The following is an 18,252-nucleotide window of genomic DNA, read 5'->3' as shown; positions in this document are numbered from 1 at the left end:
CTGTCATAAACACATCACGCAGCCCCGGACATCCAGCGCCCCGGGCCGGGGGTCACCANCGGTTCGCCGCCCTCGTCCGATGGACGTGCGCTCGTCCGACGGCCGCGCGCTCGTCCGACGGCCGAGTCCTCGTCCGAGGGCGCCGATCCTCCGTCCGAGGGTCCGAGGGCGTCGGACGAGGGGGCGGCGCCCTCGTCCCGAGGGCGCCGAGGGCGCCGAGGGCGCCACCGACCCCCCTCAACTTACGAGACGGGGCCGTCCGCTAGGCGCAGAGCGCGAGGCCCTTGAACTTGGGCCCCATGGGGAGGCCGTCGGCCTTGCCCATCCAGGCGCAGTCGCCCTTCTGCGTCGGACTGTCGGTCTTGCAGAGCCACCAGGTACCTGTTCCATTGTAGTGACCGACGTTGTAGGTCGTCCAGTTCGCGGTCCCGACGATCTGCTGGCCCATGGCCTCGGGCATGTACTTGGCGATGCCCTGGTGGCTGAGGTCGTCGCCCATGCAGTCGACGCACGAGTTCCAGCAGTTGGCCCAGTCGCTCGCCGGCGCCGTGCCGTTGCGCGCGTCGCACGACGACGACGTCACGCCCAGGGCGCCGTCGGCCGGGCCCGGGCCGTCGCAGTCGGCGCAGTCCGGCGCGCAGTCGCAGTAGCCGTCGGCGTGCGCCGGGTCGTACGGCGACTGGCCGTCCTTCCAGGCGTTGCCCTGGCACTTGGTGCCGGCGCCCGCGCCGAGGAAGCCGGGAGAATCGGTGCAGGCGAGGGCCGCGCAGGACTCGGCGCCGGACAGGCCCTTCCGCGAGCACTCGGCCTCGTCGCACGCGTCGCAGTTGCCCGCGATCTGGCCCCAGCCCGCCTGCAGCAGGCACTGGACCGTCGTGCCCTCCGCGGGGCAGCGGCCCGACGCGACGTCGCCCGTCGGGTTCTGCGCGTCGGATTGCCAGCACGCGAGGTTCGCCGGATCGTAGTACTGGTTTACTTGCTCTCGCGTGCACATGTAGCTCTGGGCGTTCTCCGTGTTGAGCCAGGCCGACGGCCAGTTGTCGCGGTCGCGCACGCACGCCGTGACCTTGTCGTTCGTCCAATCAAAGGCGCATGCCGTCGCAGCGGCGATAGCAGCGAGAGAGATCCGCATCATCATGCTCTCGGAAGGGCAGCCAATGGCGGGCAGCCTCCGATGCGCCCGGGGGTCGCGGCGTCGCGGCTTCTTAAGTGGCTTCCTTACGCGGCGTCCTCGGGCGGCGGCTCCCCGGCGCAGTGGCCGAGCGCCTTCAGGGCGCCGTAGCCGAAGACGAAGGCGAGGGCCGCCGTGGCGGCCTTCTGGGCCGCCGTCGCCGCGCGGCCGCGCGCCGCCGCCGCCGCCGCCGCGGGCGGTCCGCGGCGGTCCGCGGCCGACGGGTCCGCGATGCGCCCGGCCGGCGGCTTGTAGTAGCTGCGGGGCGCCTTCCGCTTGGGCTTCCAGACGCGGGGCGCCGGCCGCGGCGCCGGCGCCCGGCGCGCGGACGCGTTGTGGAACGGGTCCACGGGGACCTCGCCCGCGGCGAGCTTCTCGCGAAACGCCGCGAGGTCCGCCGCGAAGCCCGGCGCCGCCGCGCGCGCGGAGATGTTCGCCGTCGCGAGGTCCCAGAGGGCGTAGTCGCGCATGTTCGCCGCCGGGAAGACGTCCGCCGCGTACTCGAGCAGGTCCGGCGGCTCCTCGGAGAGCGGCCTGCGCGACGCGCCGTCGCGATCCCCGAAAACATAAAACGGTACGCGGCGCGCGGCGGGTGCGGGTTCGCGTTCTGCGTCTTCCGGTCCCGCGCGTCGTAGAGCACCTGGCCCAGGGGCACGCCCAGCGCCCGCGCGAGCGCGACGAGGCTCTCGTCGAGGCGCTCGACCTGCGGGCGGCCGCGTCCGAGCCCGAGGGCGGAGACCTCGAAGAAGACGCGGCCGCACGCGCCGTCGCGACGAGGTCGTAGCGCGCGAGGACCGCCGCCGCGGCCTCCGCCGCGGCGGCCGCGTCGACGGGCGCGAGGAGGGGCCGCCAGGGCCGCGCGCACGCTTCGCCGAAGACGTCGGCCGGCGCCGCGTACTCGAACTCGTACTCGGCGCAGTGGTCCGCGAGGAAGGCGATCTTCTCCGCGCCCGTCGGGGCCGCGGACCTCGCCGCGGCGGGCTTGCGCTTGTTCTGGAAGTAGAACCAGGACAGGCACCGCGACAGCGGGTGGCGCACGGCCGTCCAGACGAACGCCGGGCGGGCGAGCGCGCCCAGGTCCACGAAGCGCCGCTCGGCGTGCGTCGTGTGGACGACGGGCTCGCCGCCGTGGCTGGCGATCTCCCGCGCGAGGCCCTTGGACGGCTTCGACCGGCACGGCGACCCCAGCGCCACGCGCCCGGGCTGCCGGTCCCGGAAGCGGTGCAGCCAGCGGCTCACCATGAGCGTCGTCTGCGCCCCCTGCGTCGACGCGCACTTGCCCGTCTTGATGAAGACGATGTTCGTCGCGTTCGACGCGTTCGTCGCGGCTGCGGCGGCCGCGAACGCGACGACGGGCCATCTCATCATGGTGGGGCTTCTTGCAGTGCGACGACAAAATTCAACATTAACACGCCCCGCACGTCGCCGCGCAGGCGACGTCCGCTCGGATGCCGGCCTCGTCCTTCTTCTTGCAGTTCTTGCTCTTCTTGGACACGTAGGCGCCGCACGTATGCTTCGCCTTCTTGTAGTGCCAGCTCGTCGAGTCCGCGCACTCGGCCGCGCACTCGCCGCACGCGGCGGGGCAGGCTTCGGAGCTCGACACCCCGGATTCTTCGTGGACGTACTTGCTCTTGCACCGCTTGGACTTTTTGGCGACGTAGTCGCAGTCGTATTTCGACTTCTTCCAGTACCAGGACGTCGAGTCCTCGCAGTCGCCGTCGGTGGGAAAGAGCGTCGGCGCGGGCGCCGGGACCTCGCACTCGCCGCACGCGGCGGGGCAGGCCACAGCGCTGATCACCTCGCTCTCGTCCGCGTACTTGCTCTTGCACCGCTTCGACTTCTTCGCGACGTAGTCGCAGTCGTGCTTCGACTTCTTCCAGTACCAGGACGTCGAATCGGCGCATTCGTCGGAACGCGGCGTCGGCGCGGCGACGGGAGTGGACGTCGGCCTGAACGAGGACTAGACGTCGAGAAAGAGCCATGCGAAGGCGAGGAAAAAAAGGGGCGTGCTGACTGTCGACGCCGCGGCCGACTCGGCGATCGGCACCGCGGTCGGTTCCCTCGTCGGCGCGACCGTCGGTTCCCTCGTGGGCGCGAGCGTCGTGGGCGCGAGCGTCGTGGGCGCGAGCGTCGTGGGCGCGAGCGTCGTGGGCGCGACCGTCGTGGGCGCGAGGGTCGTGGGCGCGACCGTCGTGGGCGCGCGCGTCGGCGCGAGCGTGTAGCTCACGCGGAAGTCGTACGAGTCGGCGACGGCCTCGTCGTCCTCGCACGCGAGCGTCAGCGTGTACTCGCTGACCTCGGCGTCGGCCGACGTCACCTGCATCTGCTGGCCGTCGTTGGCCGTCGTCGTGCTGCCGACGACGGTCCCGTCCGCTCTGGTGACGACGACCGACAGCGTCGCGCACGCGCCCGGGTCGCCGCGGTAGACCCAGCGCATCTCGCACGCGACGTCGGAGGCGCACGTCGACTCCGTGCCGACGCTCGTGATGGAGAGGAAGGACGCCGTCGGCGGTACCGTCGGAAGGGCGCTCGGCGACGACGAGGGCGCCGCGCTCGGAGACGACGACGGCGCGGCCGTCGTCGGCGCGGCCGTCGTCGGCGCCGGCGACGGCGCCGCGGACGGCGCCGGCTGCGGCGCGGCCGTCGGCGCCGACGAGACGGGCGCCGCGGACGGCGCCGGGGCCGGGGCCCGCGTCGGCCCCGCGGTCGGCGCGGGCGCGGGCGCCGCGGTCGGCGCGGGCGCGGGCGCGAGCGTCGGCGCGGCCGTCGCGGCCGCCGCGCAGCACGTGAGCGTGCACGCGTCGGTCACGTAGACCTGGCCGTAGCCGCTCGCCCAGGCCGCCTGCAGGACCATGTCCCCGTCCGCCGGCGCCGTGAGGCTCTGGCCGTTCTGGTCCGTGCGAGCGCCCGAACAACTTCCGCCGTCGAAGGCGCCGCCCGCGAGGTCGAAGAGGCGCCGGCCGCCCGTGCTGCTATACTTGCCGTGTACGCCGCGCCGGCCTCGTACTGGCCGCCGCAGGCGACGGCGGAGCCGTCCCGCTCGAACTGGACCGTCCGCGACGCCGACAGCGCCGTGTCCTGGCCCATCATCGACACCGGGCTGTCCGCGTCGTAGAGGGCGTCGCCGCAGCTCACGCGGCTCGGATAGGCCGCGGCGCGCCGCGCGGCGGCGGCGGCGACGGCCGCGAGCCCCACGCGCATGGCCTCGAATTGCTGTGCTGGCTGCGATGTCGCGAAGACGTCGGGCTGCTTCACTCTGAATCAGCTTCGAGCTTCGGTCGTTTCCGTCTGCACACGAGCTGCACGATCAGTTTTAGCCAGAGGTGCCGCCTCGTCGCGCCCGTCGGCCCCGAGATGCGGCCGGGCCGCTTCTCCATCATGCGGGCCGCGTTCACCGCCTCCCACCCTCGCCTACACGTCGAGCAACGACGCGGACGGCCCCACCTTGCACCTCATCGCGCCCAAGGCGGAGAGGTAAATGCGGGCGAGTCACCGGGTGCAGCACACAGACATTAGAGAGGGAGCGAGGCAGGTCGCCGGGTGCAGCACGCACACATCCTCGAGGGAGCGCGTCGCCCCAACCCCCGTCGGCCCGGCGCGTCGCCGGCGCTCGTCGCGTCGGCCCTCACACCTTGACGCAGTAGCACTGCGGGTGGTCCTCGAGCTGCTCCGAGCAGCACTTGACGCCGTAGTGGGCGAGGGTCCCCCGCTCGTGGTCGACGATGACGATGTAGCCCGTCTTCCGGCGGTGCTTGTCGCGCGTGATCCACGCGTTCTGCTCGCGCTCGCAGGTGCAGCAGCAGATGCTCCAGGGCGTGGGGATGCAGCCCAGGAAGCAGCAGGGGAACCAGAGGCAGTCCTCGCTGCACGCGCCGTTGTAGGTGTAGACGCAGCCCGGGAAGCCGACGCACGTCACGGGCACGCACTTGTGGCAGCCGGAAACGTTCTGGATGCTGGCCTGCTGCGGGGTCAGCGACCGGCTGTACGCGATCGCGTCGTTCGAGTGCAGCGGCTTCATGCCGCTGCAGCTGTCGCCCTCGCGCACGAGCGCGTGCACGTGCTCCTGGACCTGCGCTGGCGCCGGCCCCGCGGGCTGCGCCGTGATGACGGGTGGCGGTGCCTGGACCTGGAACTGACCGCCCGGCGGGCAGCCGGGCGGGATCTGCACGGCGATGACCTGGCCCGTGTTCGGGAGCGTGATCTGCATCTGCTGCCCCGGCTGGCCCCCGGGCGGGCACTGAACCGTAATGACCTGCGGCGCCGGCATGACCTGGCCGAGCACCTGCCCTGGCACGACCGCCCCGGCCGTCGGCACCATCGCGTACTGTTTATCCGCCATGATTCACGCGACGACGCGTCCAGCGCGCGGAGAGCCGGGCCGAGCGTGCGCGCGCGGCAACGCTGCGACAAGCCAGTTCCAATTCTTCAGATTTGTTAGAACTTGAAGCCGCGAGGCCTGGTGCCGCAAACCCCCCGGGTAGGCCCTCTAGCTGTTAACCTCTCCTAGCCTAGAAGCGATGCTGAATGCTCTCGACGTTTGAAGCGCTCTCCGATGGCGCTGTCCAGCGCAGCCCCGGGGGAGGGTTTCCGTCGGGAGCTGCCCTCAGATGAGCGTGTCGATCGCGTTCGATGGGGCATTGCCCGGGATAGACCACGAGATCTGAGGGCGAGAACGCTTCGGAGAGCGCGGCGTCTGGGGCCCTGGATGGGCTGCCTCGGGGCGTCACGAGGACCCGATCGTCGCCGGAAACGCGGGTCCTCGCCTCAGATGACGATTCCATCCGGGTCATGGGTCGATGGGATGGCCTCGGGGCCCTCGACCTTGGGCTGGGGGACCTCAGGTCGGTCCCCGAGGGCTGCGTGGCCGTGGCGCCGTCTGAGCTCGACCTGGTGGACTCGATGATTTTGGGCTCCCCCGAGGAACCCGCCGGGTTGGACGCGACGGGGTCGATAAAGAACGATCTCCGCTGCTGCGATGGCTCGAAAACTATCTTAGAGGGGTCGCGAGGGGGCAGCGCGTCGCTTCCCACCCACTCTACCTCCCCGTTCCAGTTCCCACGCTGTCGTATGAGCGCCGCGTCTTCGCATGTGCCTCACCCTCATCCTTGCGGCCCTCGCAGCTGCTGGGATCGTTGCACAATTCTGCATATTCGCGGAGCGGCGGGCCCTCAAAGACGGCCATCCCATCGCAGCGCGCCGTCAAACGCTTCACGCAAAGCAAAGGCTATCGTTGAGGTAGATCTATAAAACGCGAAGTAATACTCCAAGCTCGAGGGCTTGAGGCAATTTTGAAGTAAACATCCCTTCAACACCACCCTCGACCGACTCTTAGCATGGGCCCGGGCAGCTCCTTGTGAGGCCGCGTGCTCCCGGGCAGCTCCTTGTGGGGCCATATAGCTGTCGCTTCAAAAACCCAGCCATCATGGTCCGCTGCATCGTCGTCCCCGGGCGCGGCACGTTGGATTGCAAATTCGAGCACTGGTACGGCCACATGAGACGGCTGGCTCGAGAGCCGACTGAACGACGCCGGCCTCTTCGACGAGGTCATCCTGCCAGAGATGATGCCCGACCCGGTCGTCGCGAGCGAACATGAGTGGGTGCCCTTCCTGCGCGGGCTCGGCGTCGACGAGGAGACCGTCGTCGTGGGCCACAGCAGCGGGGCCGCGGCTCTGCGAGCGCGAGCGCGTCAAGGCGCTCGTCCTGGTCTGCGCGTACCACACGGACCTCGGCGACGCGTCGGAGGCGGCCGCGGGCTACTTCGGCCGCCCCTGGGCCTGGGACCGCATCCGCGAGAACGCCGGGCGCGTCGTCCTGTTCCACGACGCGGACGACCCCCACGTCCCGAAAGCCGAGGCGCGGCTCGTCGCGGGCGAGCTCAGGGCCGACTACCACGAGCTCGGCGCGCGGGCGGCGTCGCGCCACGCTTCTGTTTCGTACAAACCTCTTAGGCCGCAAGCGCCACTTCCTCGTGCCCGAGGTCCCCGAGGTGCTCGCCGCGATCGAGGCGCTCGTCGCGGGCACGGACGAGGAGCTGTCGTCGGCGTCGGGCTCGGGCCTCCTCATCACGGGGCTCCTCGTGCTCCTCGCGGCCGTCGCCTACGCCGTCGTCTACCGGACGACGCACTAAGCGTCGTTTTTCCTAGCGGGCCGTTGCCCGCCCCTTAGAAGATCCCGACGCAGACGCGCTGGTACCGGTCGTAGGCGTGGGTGCGCCAGTTGTTCGTCGACTTGTCGATGAGGCCGTGGACGAAGGCGCGGACCTGGCGGTCGCTGAGCTTGGGCTTGAAGCGCCGCCGGAGCGCGTCGATCGTCTCGCGCGGCCGGCCGTCGAAGCACGGCAGGTGGTCGCAGCCCGACACGGTCATCTCCGCGAGCAGGAGCAGCTTGTGGCGCTCGGCCCGCAGCGCCAGAAAGACCCGGACGCAGAGGTCCCGGAAGCGGCGGTAGTCCGGCCCGACGACGTCGAGGAACTCCGCCGTGAGCTTGAAGGGCGCGGCCTCGAACCCCAGGTTGCCGCCCGGCGACGACGCGAGAAGGTAGCCGAAGTCGACGTGCGCGAGGCGGCCCGCGGCGTCTAATAGGATGTTGCCGTTGTGCCGGTCCTTGATCTGCAGCAGGTAGCTCAGCACGCACGCCGGCGCGAGCGACTCGACAAAGTTCGCGCGCGCGCGCGCGAGCTCCGGCCCCGCGCCGAAGCGCCGATAGAAGAAATCCAACAAATTCGCGGAGCCGCCGTCGCTCCGCCGCAGCGCGTCGAGCGACATCGCGTCCGGCAGGGCCTCGATGAGGCCCGCGTCCGGGCCCGTCGCGACGACGTCGTAGGTCCTCAAAACGACGGGCACGCGCGCGTCCTCTAGGATCCGCGCGGCCATGCGCAGGAGCTGCGCGGCGAACTGCTCCTGCCGCAGGTCGTCGCGCGCCTTGACGATGACGGGCACGAGGCGCCGCCGCCCGCGGCCCGCGCCGAGCACGCGCGCCTCGACGTCGGCCCAGCGCTCCCGGAACGCGACCTCGGGCGCCGGCGGCGCGGCCGCCGGCGGCGGCAGCCGCGGCGCGAGCACGGACCGGTCCGTCGCGCCGTAGGTCGCGTCCTCGGGCGGCTCGCCGCGCGCGAGCGACAGCGCCGTCGCGGCGCCGAGCGGCGGCGGCGTCGGCGGCGGCGAGAGCTCGCGCCGCGGCGGCGCGCCGACGCGCGGCGACCCGCGGCCGAAGAAGTCGGGCAGGATCGGGTTCGCCGCCGCCTCCGGCAGGAGCGGCGACGCGTCGGCCCGCGGGGGCGGCGGGAGGTCCTCGACGCCGCCGTCCAACAGCTCGACCTCGACGGCGCAGAGGAACGGGCACCGCTCCTTCGTCGAGAAGCACCGCGACTCGGCCGCGTGGACGCGGAGCACGCGGTGGCGGCCCGCGGCGCGGCCCAGCGGCACGTACGCGCCCCGCAGCGACGGCACCGCGGTCGCGTCGAGCTCTTCGAGCGCCGCCGCCAAGGCCGCGGCCCGCGCCTCGCGCGGCAGGTCGCAGAGCCCGTCGGAGATGGCCGTCAGCGCGTCGACGAACGCCGGCGCGTCGTCGTAGGCCTTGGCCTCGTCGTAGGGCACGCCGTCGAATTTCGCGACGCGGTCCGCGGCCGCTCTCAGGGCCGCGCGGCGCGCGTCGACTCTCAGCGCCGCGACGGCCCGCGACCCCTCGGCCGTCAGCCGCAGGCCCGGGCTCTTCGCCGACGAGTCCGCGAAGGACCTGAGGTAGAACTCGATGCCGTGGGCGAAGACGACGTCGTCGGCGCAGAGGCCCAGGAGCAGCTCGCGGAGCGCCTGGGCGGGACGAGCGCGCGACATTCCCAACTTTGGAGGCTCCTCTCTCGGTCATGTTCCACTCGTTTGGGCTCATTTTTGGACGGGCGATCATCGCTCGGAGCACCCTCGACGCGTGGATGCGTTCTCTGGAACCATCGCGCCGAACACTCATGTTGAAGCGAACTTGAATCGCCCGTGTCCCGCCCCGGCGGAGCGCCGGCCCGTCCCAGAACGCGCCAAACAAAACAAAGGTCGCGAGCTGCAGCACGTAGAACCCCGTTGCCTCGCGGTCCGCGCGGAACGCGCCCCGCAGCGCGGCGAGGACGTCCTCGTGGGCGAAGAGGCGCAGGAGCAGCGCGAAGGGCTCGTCGCGCGCGTCGGCGTCCGCGACGCGGTCCCGCGACGACAGCCCCCGCGGCAGGCTGTCCAGCACGAGCGCCCGCGCGCGCACGAGCTCCGCGTCGAGCTCCTCGACGACGCCCGCCCAGAAGGCGCGGATGGACGCGCCGCGCCGCTCGAAGCGCGCGAGGAGGCCCGGCGCGTCGTCGCCTAGAACGTCGTAGAACGCGTCGCGCTCGCGCGGCGCGCGGCTCCGCAGGTAGTCCCAGGACCGGCGCCAGAGCTCGAGGCTCGCGAGGCCGCCGCAGAGGAGCAGGGTGGTCGCGTAGGTGCGCCGGGGGTCGAGGTCGCCCGCGAGTCTTCGGTAGGCGACGCGCGCGAGCGCCGCCGAAACGAGGACCGCGAGGACCGCGTGGCACCGGAGGAGCGCTCTGCGGCCGAGCGCCGCGCCGCCGGGCGTCGCGCCGACAAAAACGGCGTAGAAGGCGACGCGCAGGAACGCGAGGCCGACGACGGCGTCGAAGAGGCTGCGGCGCGGGTCGAGGCGCGCGCGCCAGCGTTTCGAACCGAGCGGCGCGTCGCCGTAGAAGCGCGGGTGCGCGCAGTAGAGCGCGACGCAGCACGCGTCGACGCCGAGGGCGCCGGCGGCGGCGAGGCGTCCCCACTTGGACATCGCACAGCTATGTGGCCATCACAATCGATAAGTGCAAGGTGGGTGCATCATCGAGTTCAACATGGCACAGAACGCGCATCTCCCCGACCGGATTACAGCGTCGCGAACTGGGCCCCGACCTTGGGCGAGATCTCCTTGTTGAGGATGATGAGCGCGGAGTTGAGCGCGCCCTTGCCCCGGGCCCAGGACGCGAGCGCGTCCTTCTTGTCCTTGGCCTTGGCGACGTCGCCGAGGTCTAGGAAGACCTCGTTGATGTACCAGCGCGTGAGGAAGACGACGTTCGCCGGCGACGTGTTCTCCGAGGCCATGAGGCCGTTGGCCAGGAGGCCGAGCGTGCGCAGCGCGAACGCCGGCGACGTGGCGTCGACCTTCGCCCAGTCGCCGGCCTTGATCTGGCCCTCGACGGCGGCGAAGGCGTCGATGCCCGCCTGGCAACGCGTGGCGTACTTGCTGTACTGCTCGTAGCGCTGCTGCACGCGCGTGAAAGGCATCGCGCCGTTGTCGGGTAGCGGGCTCGACGCGTCCTGCAGGAACGGCGCGCTGCGGCCGTACTTGAAATAAAAGTCCTGGCCGAAGAGCACGTTGCCGTTCATCGCGTCGCGGGATTTGCTCGCCGCCGGGTTCGACGCGATGTTGACGCTGTCGACGATGGCGAAGCCCGGCGCCATGTCGGCGAGCGCGGGTCGCGGCGCGAGCAGCGCGGCGGCGGGCGCCAGCTCGAGCAGCTGGCGCCGCGTAGGCTGCAGCGACAGCGCGCGCGGCAGCGCGAGCGCCAGGGCGACCAGCTTGCAGAGCTTGCACTTTGTCAGAGTAATCATCGTCGTGGCGCGATCGATGATGAAGCCTTCATGCTGTACTACAGTAGTTTGTGTGGAGCTGCATTCTATTTTGGCGGCATCAGTATGGTCAACGCTCGCGGCTGCTGCAGCATGCGCGTTCTGCTTCCGCTCCTCGCCGCCGTGGGGGCGGCCCGCCGCCGGCTCGACGCCGCGTGCGTCGACGATGCGAGTTGGCACATCAAAAACTCGCCCGCGAAAGACTCGGACTGCGGCCTGTTGAGCGGGAAGCCCCAGCTCTGCGCGAAGAAGAGCGCGGACAAGCAGCTCGGCTACGAGGCCTGCCCCTTCGCGTGCGGCCTCTGCGACTCCGGGGAGGAGGACTCGACGAGCTGGCACAGGACGCCAAGGACACTTCCCCCCAACGGCCTCTCCAGCCCCGTCAACGGCCTCCCAACGGATAGTCCCCAGTGCGAGACCTGTGACAATGGGCCATGGCAGGAAGACGATTACAGCGACGGGGCCTACGGCAACGGGGACGACGGGGCCTACGGCAACGGGGACGACGGGGCCTACGGCAACTCGGGGGACGCGAACTACAGTTTCGATTACGGTGATGGCGGCGGTGGCGATTACAGTAATAGCAGCGATGTCGGTCCATACGGGAACGACTAGTGCCTCTGTTACGGCGGTGGTGAGATCGGCCTTGTGTGACCTCGACGCAGGAGGTACCGCCCTGCGCCAGCCTCGGCCTGGTTTCTTCCGCGGGCCCTCCCCTCCCCTGGCACGTCCCCCCCCACATGAGCCCCCGCTTCTCCGGGCAACGCCCCGGCGCTTCCCCCCTGTATGCTAAGCTGCTTCAGAGCTTGAGATGTCCTACGGGCGCCCGTTGATGGGCGCGCGTCCCCTTCAATAACTTCTGGCCGGCGTTCTCGGCGTTGTAGTGGCCCTCCCGGCCGGGGTTACCCTCGGCCAGCAGCTCATGCTGCTTCCCTTAGAGGACGCCTACCACGCGGAGACGGCCTCGTCCTGGACGAACTCGCCGTTGAGGCCGCAGTCGGGCAGCGCGAGCAGGACCGCGTTCCGCGCGCCGACCTCGGGCGGCCGGCCGCCGCGGTTCGAGGACATGTCCGTCCGGCAGTAGCCGGGGCAGCACGCGTTCACGCGCAGCGCCGAGCCGGCGTACTTGCGCGCGAGGATCTTCGAGTGGGCGATGACGCACGGTTTCGACAGGCCGTAGTTGCTCGAGCCCCAGCCCGCGGCCTTGTGGCGGCCCGCGGCGACGTCCGCCGCGAAGTCGTCGGCCAGGCCCAGCAGCCGTTCGGTCGTCAGCGCCGGGTCCGAGAAGTCCCGCCGCCGCTTCCGCGACACCTCGCGGAGCTTGCCCGTCATGCTCGCGACGTGCACGAGCCGCCCCGCGTCCGACCGCTCCAGGAGCGGCAGGAGCGCGTCGGTGAGCGCGACCGTGCCCCGGACGTTGATCTTCAGCGTCGGCTCCGTCTGGGCCGCGAAGGGCGTCGGGTCCGCGGCCTTGAACGCGATCGCCGCGTCGTTGACGAGCGCGTCGACGCGGCCGACGTCTTGTTCCACGGCCGCGGCGAACGTCGCGATGGAGGCCTCGTCGCCGATGTCGAGCTGCATGAACCGCGCCTTCGGATCGCTCAGTCTCCGGACGGCGGCCTCGCCGCGGCTCGCATCTCGGCAGGCGAGGATGACCACGGTGCAGGAGGCGAGGAGCTGCTGCGCCACGTGGAAGCCGATGCCCTTGTTGGCGCCGGTGACGACGGCGACGCGCGTCATCGAACGTTTCTTTTTAATCAGCCTTCAGAGCACCTACGCGACTTTCACCACGCCGGCGCGGAAGCCATCGCTGCAGCTCTGCATCATCGGCTCAAGTTGAACAGGGAGAGCATGGAGCCCTGAATTGTGGGCAACCTGGTTTCCTCCGCGGGCGTCAGTCGAGCGCGCGTCCCCTTCAATAACTTGGTCAACCTGTCGCGCAAGAATATGGACGGCATGGGCGCGACGGAATCGCGCCTCTTCCTGGCGCTCATGGCGCTCATCTTCGCCTGCCTGTGCGTGACCATCGCGCTCGATCCCGACGCGGGGCTGGGCGGCCACGGCCTGAGCTTCGTCGACGCCGAGCCGGCGGCGCGGGCGGAGATCCGCGCCTTCTACGGCGGTTGCTTCGGCTGCCTCGCCTTGGTCTGCGCGCGCGCCGTGTCCGGCGGCGGCACCGCGCGGCGGCGCGACGCGCTCGACGCCGTGTGCTGCCTGCTGGCGCTCTTCGCGTCCATCCGCGTCTACTCGTACGCCGCCGACGGCCCGCCGGCGCGAACGAGCGTCTACCGGCTCTGGGCCGCCGAAGTCCTGGGCGCCGCCGTCGCCGGCTACCTCGCCGTCGGCGAGCGCCTCTGCTGCGCCATCGACGACGTCGTCGGCCTCGGCGCGGCGCTCGCCGAAGGCGGACTAAAAGCCTCTGCGGACTAAGACCTCCTTTAGGCGCTCGGGCGGAGCTGCGCCTGGAGCATCTTCGCGCCGAGCTGCCACGCGGCGGAGGCCGCGCCGCGGTAGACGCCCGGCCGCTCGCGGTGCAGGTTCGCGTAGAGCTTCAGCGCGCGCGTCGCCTCGTGGACGACGAGGTCCTGGACGTCGTCCTCGAGGTCGCCGGCGACGCTCCCGAGCGTCTCGAGGGCCGTGGCCAGCGCCGGGGGCTTCGGCGGCGCCGTCGACGTGAAGTTGAGCAGCGCCTCCTTGCCGTGGTAGTCGAGGCGCGGCGCCAGCTCCAGGCCCGCGTAGACGTGCGCGGCGAAGCAGTGGCCCAGGAGCAGCGCGCCGTCGAAGTCCCCCGCGGCGACGGCGACGCGCCGCGAATACTGCTTCGTCGCCGGCGACCAGAGCCGCTCGTCGGCGTCGTCCTCGGCGCGGAGCGCCTCGGAGAAGACCGCCGGCGGCCGCTCCGCCGCCCGCGCCGCGGCGAGCGCCGGGGCCCGGCGGAGGCCGTCGCGGTGCGCGCTCCAGAAGTCGCCCGCGGCGCCCGCCGCGCCGTCGAGGGCCGCCTCCAGCGCGCCGTAGACCGGGATCCACGACGCGAGGCTCGCGAGGCGCTCCGGCTTCGACGACAGCGACCGGTGGATGGCCGCCGCGAGCGGCCGCTCGTCGACCGTGTCCTCGACGGTCCAGACGAGGCGCGTCACGAGCGAATCGGGATGCAGGGTCTTGACGCTGCTGCTCGAGAGCCGGCGCGTCGATGCGGCGGCGGCGCGCAGGGGTCGCGCAGCCGCGCGCATCGGTGCGGCGGAGAGCAGCATTGCCTCGCTCTCACTCGGCAATGTCGGCGTCAACTCGGCTGCAAGGTAGCAGCCCGCGTGTAACTCGAACAAAATGGGGGGCCGCTTCTGGGCGCTCCTCGGTGCCGCAGCGGCGGCCCTAGAGGAGCCCTACCCCTACCTCCACGGCGGCAATTGGACGGGCGACGCGTCGTCCTTCGTGGACCCCATGCGCGCCTACGCGTGGACGACGCGCAACCGCTCGTTCCAGGTCTTCTTCGACGCCCCCGTCGCCATCACCTGCGACCCGGAGGCGCTCTGCGCCGCGGGCTTCGACTCGCTCGCGCGCGCCGGCGGCGCCGTCGCGCCGAGCGCCGGCGCCTTCGCGCGCGGCCGCGGGACCGTGCCCGCCGCGGGCGGTTTTATGAGATTCGAGTTCGCGCAGAACGCCGCCGCGTGGATCGAGGTCGACGTCGAGGGCCTGGACGCGAACGCGACCCTGGGCGTCTCGGAGCACGCCCTCGTCGCGCCGGCGTCGAGCGGCGTCGCCGCGCGCCGCGGGCGCACGCTGCGCCTCGAGCTGACGGCCGAATTGTACGACGGCCTGCGGTACGCGTGGCTCCGGGCGCCGCCCCAGCGACGGAACTGGACGATCACGGCCGTGCGCCGCGTGACGCAGGTCGTGCCCAGCGTCCTGTGGCGGTGACAGTTTACGGAAAACAATGCTTGGCAGGTCGTCCCGCTCAACTACGCCGGCGACTTTACAAGCTCCGACGCGTTCCTCGAGCGGCTCTGGGCCATCGGCGCGTACACGACGCGCGCGTGCCTCTGCCGCTCCGGCGCCAAGGTCTTCCTCGGGTCCATCCTCGTGAACCGGGGCGACCGCATCGCGTTCCTCGGCGACGCCTACGTCGCCCAGGCCACGCTGCTCGCGGCTTTCGGCTCTCGAGAAATCGCGCGCGACTCGCTCGAGTACACGGCGTCCGTCGGCAACTCGATCAAGCCCTACGACGTCATGTGGGTGCTCACGCTCTTGGATTACGTCGACTGGTCCGGCGACGTCTCCGCCCTCGGGGGCGCGCTCGGCGCCAAGGTCGGCGACGTGCTCGCGGCCGCGCGCGACGTGCTCGTGCCGGCGGCGCGCGGCGACGCCGCGGCGCTGCGCTGGAGCCGCGACGACCCGCGCATGGGCTTCGGCTTCGAGTTCGCCGACATCCCGCCGGCGCAGTGCGCCTACCGGGCCCTCGCCGCCGAGGCCTGGCGCCGCGCGGGCGCGTCGGCGCACGCGAACGCGTCCGCGTGGCGCGCCGCGTTCGCGGACGCGCGGCTCTACGAGGGGCCCGCGGGCTGGTTCGCGGCGCCGCGCTGCGGCATGCACGCCGCGGCGGACTGGCTCAGCGCCTGGAACGGCACGAACGGCGGCGACGGCGGCGCGGTCTTCGCCGCGTGGTTCGGCGACGACCTCCAGCTCGCGAGCCTGAGCCCCTTCGAATCCTACTTCGTCATCCGGGGCCTCGTGGCGCTGGGCACGGCGGAGGCCGACGCCGCGGCGACCTACCTCGTCGACCGCCAGTGGCGGGGCATGGTCGACGCGGGCGCGACGACGACGTGGGAGCGCTTCGACCCGCAGACGTCCGACGCGGGCGCGTTCCCGGGGCGCGACCTGCCCCCGGTCAACGCCATGAACGACCGCACGTCCATGGCCCACCCCTGGAGCAGCGGCGCGACGGCGCTGCTCTCGCGCTACGGTTTAGGGGTCGAGCCGACGGCGCCGGGCTTCCGGACCTTCGACGTCTTCCCGCGGCTGGTGCTCCCGGACGCGGCGGGGACCGTGCCGACGCCGCTCGGGAATATTGTGGTCAGTCTGCGGCGCGCGCGCGGGACGTTGGAGCTCAACGTCACCGTGCCGCGCGGCGCGACGGGCACGGTGAAGTTCCGCGTTGGCGACGGCGACCACGCCGTCGCCGTGGACGGCCTCAACGTCCCGGCCCGCGGCGCCGTCGCCGCGTCGCCGCCCCTGGTGGGGGGGCGCACCTACGCGGTCCGCGTCGCGACGGCCGCGCGGCCCGCGGCGCCGCCGCGCGCGCCGTTCCGCTTCCCCGTCGCGCTCCTGGGCGTCGACCGCGCGACGGGCGGCGCGTGGCGGGGGCGCCACGGCGCCGACGGCCACCTGCTCTTCAACGCCTCGGCGGACGGGCGGGACGTCGCGGCGCTGCCGAGCTACGTGAACGCGGTCGTCGCGTCTTCCCGGGAGGACAGCCGCGGCGGCGCCGCGGCGGAGCGCGTCGCCTGCGCGACGAACCCGGGCGGCTTCGGCGTGCCGGGCCCCGTGCGCGGCGCCTGCGCCTGGACGGCGTTCCCCGACGCGACGGCGGCGGCGGTGCTCGACGGCGCCGCGGCGGCCGCCGCGCTCGGGCCCGTCGGCTGGCAGGGGTCCTTCCACGTCGACGTCGACGTCGCAGCGGGCGCCAACTTCACCGTCGCCCTCTACTTCGCGGACTACGGCGCCTGGAACGCGTCCATCTTCCTCCAGACGCGCGCGCTCGACGGCCTCGCCGTCGTCGCCGAGGCGACGGTGCTCCGCGACTTCCGCGGCGGCGCCTACGTCTCCTTCGCCGCGGACCGGTCCCTCCGCTTCCGCGTCATGCAGCTCCACGACCGCGACGGCGACCGCGACGGGTGGCCCCCCCCGCCCACACTCACGGCGCTCTTCTTCGGGTGATTTTTTAAAATCTGCGCGCCTTGCACGCCACCTTGAACATTCTGAACTCGCCGAGGATCGAGCATGGTGGGCAAATCACTGCTGGCGCTGCTGCTGCTGCCGCTGTGCGCTGCGAAGCAGGATCGGCAGCCCGACGACGACGACCGCACGATCTGGGTGAGCAACGGCACGGGCGTCCCCGGCGAGCTCTTCGTCGGGCTGCTCAACACCGGTCGCAAGGGGCAGGCCCACCGCATCGAGGTGCGCTTCGACGCGCTCGGCCTCGACGGCGCGGCCTACGACGTCTTCGACGCGAGCGCGGGCATGCGCCCGCTCGCCCACCCGCGCGATACCTTCGGCGCCAACGTCGTGCCGGAGCAGGTCGTCCTCCTGAAGCTGCGGCCCAAGGCGCGCGGCGGCCGCCGCGCGGCCGCCGCGGGAGGACGGCGCGCCAAGCCGCGGGCCGCCGCACCCAAGGCCGCCGCGACGGACGCCGGCGCCGCCATCGCCGCGCTGCAGACCTGGTACGACGAAAAGACGGGGCTCTGGGACCTCGCGCCGGAAGGCGCCCAATGGTGGAACTCCGCGAACTGCCTCGAGCTCGTCTGCAACTACGTGATCCACGAGAACGGCGCCGCCGACGACCTCCTCGCGGTCATCAACGCGACCTTTTCGCTGACGACGCTGGAGGAGACGTTGACGGGCCGCTACGACGACGAGGGCTGGTGGTGCCTCGCGCTCGTCCGCGCGTACGAGGCCGCGGGCGACGCGGCCTACCTGGACCGGGCGGCGAAGATCTTCGCGGACCTGGCGGTCCACGCCTGGGACGACGCCTGCGGCGGCGGCGTCTGGTGGAGCTACGCGAAGAGCTACAAGAACGCGATCACGAACGAGCTCTTCTTCGCCATGGCCATGAAGCTCCACGGCGCGGCGGGGCCGGACGTCGTCGTCGCCGGGCGGACGTACCTCGACTGGGGGCGGGCGACCTGGGCCTGGTTCGAGCGATCGGGCCTCGTCAACGGCGCGGACCTCGTCAACGACGGCCTCGTGTCGTCGGGCGCGGACCCGTCCTGCGCGAACAACGGCCAGCAGGTCTGGTCCTACAACCAGGGCGTCGTCCTGGGCGGGCTCGCCGATTTATACAAAGAGACGCGGAACTCGACGCTGCTGGACGCGGGCCTCGCGATCGCGACCGCCGCGACGGACGCGCTCGCGTGGAACGGCACGTCGATACTCGCGGAGTCGTGCGACGGCCCGGACCTCAACGGCTGCGACCTCGACCAGGAGCAGTTCAAGGGCATCTTCGCCCGCTACGTCATGTACTTTGCCCTGACCCTCGAGGGGTCGACGATGGGCGCGTACGCCGCCGGCGCGCGCGACCTGCGGGCGTGGGCGGCGACGAACGCCGCGGCCATCTGGGGCGACGACCGCGACGCGTCGGACCTCTCCGAGCTCTGGGCCGGCCCCTTCGCCGCGTCCCGCGGTGGACCGGGCGCCATCATGCAGGCGTCCGCCGCGGACGCGCTCCTCGCG

The 18,252-nt window shown here is 71.8% G+C and overlaps 3 protein-coding genes across 3 annotated transcripts; 1 reads left to right on the top strand and 2 right to left on the bottom strand.

Moving 5' to 3' along the window:
* Positions 1-7,332: 7,332 nt before the first annotated feature.
* AURANDRAFT_19517 (hypothetical protein) lies at positions 7,333-8,103 on the bottom strand (the record flags this gene model as incomplete). Its single annotated transcript, XM_009034189.1, has 1 exon — positions 7,333-8,103. A coding segment is annotated over one exon (771 nt), but the record flags the coding sequence as incomplete, so codon positions are not given.
* A 3,651-nt stretch (positions 8,104-11,754) lies between these two features.
* AURANDRAFT_58590 (hypothetical protein) lies at positions 11,755-12,549 on the bottom strand (the record flags this gene model as incomplete). The annotated part of the gene is made up of 1 exon (XM_009034188.1): positions 11,755-12,549. The coding sequence occupies one exon, from the start codon at positions 12,547-12,549 to the stop codon at positions 11,755-11,757; it is 795 nt and encodes a 264-aa protein (XP_009032436.1).
* Positions 12,550-17,211: 4,662 nt separating this feature from the next.
* On the top strand, positions 17,212-18,252 carry AURANDRAFT_3349 (hypothetical protein; the record flags this gene model as incomplete). Its single annotated transcript, XM_009033845.1, has 1 exon — positions 17,212-18,252. A coding segment is annotated over one exon (1,041 nt), but the record flags the coding sequence as incomplete, so codon positions are not given.

Source organism: Aureococcus anophagefferens, assembly GCF_000186865.1.
Source record: "Aureococcus anophagefferens unplaced genomic scaffold AURANscaffold_1, whole genome shotgun sequence".
NCBI classification, from domain to species: Eukaryota; class Pelagophyceae; order Pelagomonadales; family Pelagomonadaceae; genus Aureococcus; species Aureococcus anophagefferens.
The sequence above is the reverse complement of the archived record's forward strand: the minus strand, read 5'-3'. Positions and strand labels throughout refer to the sequence as shown.